This window comes from Protobothrops mucrosquamatus, unplaced genomic scaffold (assembly GCF_001527695.2).
Source record: "Protobothrops mucrosquamatus isolate PMUCROS unplaced genomic scaffold, P.Mucros_1.0 scaffold_210, whole genome shotgun sequence".
Lineage (NCBI taxonomy): Eukaryota > Metazoa > Chordata > Lepidosauria > Squamata > Viperidae > Protobothrops > Protobothrops mucrosquamatus.
The window spans coordinates 159,259-161,694 of NW_015386286.1; the positions used below are offsets into that span (position 1 = coordinate 159,259).

The 2,436-nt window shown below is 36.9% G+C and overlaps 1 protein-coding gene across 2 annotated transcripts in view; it reads left to right on the plus strand.

The window, feature by feature from the left end:
- The first annotated feature begins 995 nt into the window (after nt 1-995).
- The window catches only part of CDC42BPA (CDC42 binding protein kinase alpha), a 149,214-nt gene continuing 147,773 nt past the window's right edge, over nt 996-2,436 (plus strand). For both annotated transcript variants that reach the window (XM_029286291.1, XM_015826578.1), the window contains exon 1: nt 996-1,432. In XM_029286291.1, coding sequence (XP_029142124.1) covers nt 1,255-1,432 — 178 coding nt within the window. In that variant the 5' untranslated portion in view covers nt 996-1,254. The remainder of the gene's footprint in view (nt 1,433-2,436) is intronic.

Genomic DNA, 2,436 nt, shown 5'->3' on the forward strand with positions numbered 1-2,436 from the left:
GGTGTCAGGGAGGGCGGACTGTGAAAGAAGAGGAGGAAAACAACCGCGACGAGGAAGAGGAAACGGAGGAAAGAGTGGGGGGGAGTACAGTCTATCGCTGTTCGCTACTCGAAGAAGATGCCCTAAGTATGGTGGACCGAAAGACGGGCAGCATCTTTCCATCTCTTGCACTAGAAAACAGCAGCAGCGCAGCATCTTTTGGGGGAAGCGCGCAAGCGGAGTGGGAGATGTATGTGGATTGAAAAAAGCAATATCCTGTCGCCCTGTCAAGAGAAACGAGCTAGAGGACGTGCAGCGATATGGAGAGGATTTGCTAGGATTATTACCAGCCCAGCCTACCCTTCCCTTGACTGGATGTGCTAATACAGTATTTAAGAGAGGACAATTATTACTTTCCCCGATATTTAAAGAGGGGTGTGACTTCCCCCCCTCCACATGCTCCCCCTCCCCAGGATATTGGGGAGGGAGGTTAAGGAAATACAGACTATACATTATTTTTTGGAATGGTGAAGAGCCTTAATGGAAGAGTGGCACCGATTGCCCTAAGGAAGCATTCTGTTTCCGAGGACTTTTCTTCCTCTCTTCTTCCCACTCCCCACTTTCTGAAGAGTTGCCACTAATGCATTTTCTAAGAGGTGGTGGAGGTGGAGGTGGAGGTGGTGGAGAAGGTGGAGAAGAAGGTGGTGGAGGTGGTGGATATTCTCCAGCACTAGATCTTCAGAATCCTGTGCTTTTTATTTTTTGCCCTCCCACCTTCAAATAGCTTTCTTCCTGCTGCTCTTTCCTTGAAAGTGAATTGTTATTGCAAATGGAATGGGGGACTTTACACTTAAATGATGCAGAAGGATTCATTTCGGGATTGGGTTTCATGATCTGAATTTCGAATGAAGGAGAAGACCTTTAAAAATCTATATGGATGACAGAAGAGTGGATTCAGTCTTGGGATTAAATTTTAATTATTATTTAAATGTATAAAGTATATATTTTCTCTTTTAAATGCTATTAAAAGAGATTTTAGGATAATTATTTTTCTGTAATACTCTGTATATATTGTAGATGTATGTGTGGACAGACTGACCAAGTTACAATTCTCAGAATAGCAGTTCTGAGATGGATTATACATTCAGCACCATCTTTAAAGCACTGGCGTTTCAAAATTCTTTTTATAAACTGTAATATATTCTAATGTGCTAGATTTGTCAAAGATAGCACAAAATAATAAAGAAGGAAAGTCTGTTAAGAACTGAAGCAGCCATGTCTGGAGAAGTGCGCTTGAGACAGTTGGAACAGTTTATTTTGGATGGGCCAACTCAGACCAATGGGCAATGCTTTAGTGTGGAATCCTTGTTGGATATACTCATCTGCCTTTATGATGAATGTAATAATTCACCCTTGAGAAGAGAGAAGAATATTCTGGAATTTCTAGAATGGGGTAAGTTTGACCATATACACTTAACAATTACACATTTCTCCACAATTCGTTTATGTTTTAGTGTGACTTATATTTAATCAACCTATGCTAATGATTTATATTAATTGGTACTGCTGTTATTAAGACATTAGGTATGCATCTATTTTATAGTTTTTATATTCATCAGTAACCATAATTTTATATTGGGAATCTCTGATTTCAAGGAGTAAGAAGTTTTAACAGGACTTGGTCCTGTCAGCTATGTAAACATGACTTTTTAAGGCCTAATATAGAAAGACGATGGAAAATACTATTTGAGCTGAGATGTGTGTATGTGGGGGGGGGAGGGCAAATAATGAAATCACTGTTATATGTATATTATGTAAAAATAATGAATGTGAAAGTTAGATATGTTCTGAACTACTGTTGATTTGGTTGTGGTAGAAAACAAAGAACCTAAGTTTGTTTTTTCTCACCATCCATACAGTAATAAAACAGGCTTTTAGAAGACTGAAATGTCAAACAATTGGTAGTTAGATAATATTGGCATGATGACAAGGGTGGTTATTTATTTCCTTCTCAGTGTTTAATAGTTAAGAGTACAGGTTGAAGTTACATGAGAATAGTTCTTTTGTGACCTCCAAGCATTAAAAAAGTACTGCATATATTTGAAATGGTGCAAAAAGGTTTTTATGATATTATAGGATTTTTAAAACAAGCTATTTGAAATTAGAAAACATAGTGGTTTTTCTAAGATCATATGAAAATATCTGAAAGAAAGCAATTATGATTATACTTTACAATCAAAAGAAGTAAAGCAGACTGAATTCTCATATTTCATTTAAAAATGAGCAGCTAAAGAATTATCGGTGCACTTTTAAACAGGTTTACTCAATATCACTAAGTTCTCTAGATCGTTCTAGTGTATAGCATAGTGTAATATAGTGTAGTGTGTTTTAGGATGATAACCTAACAGTTGCTTAGACATTATCCCTGAACTTTTTTGTAATATTTTTTTTTTTTTT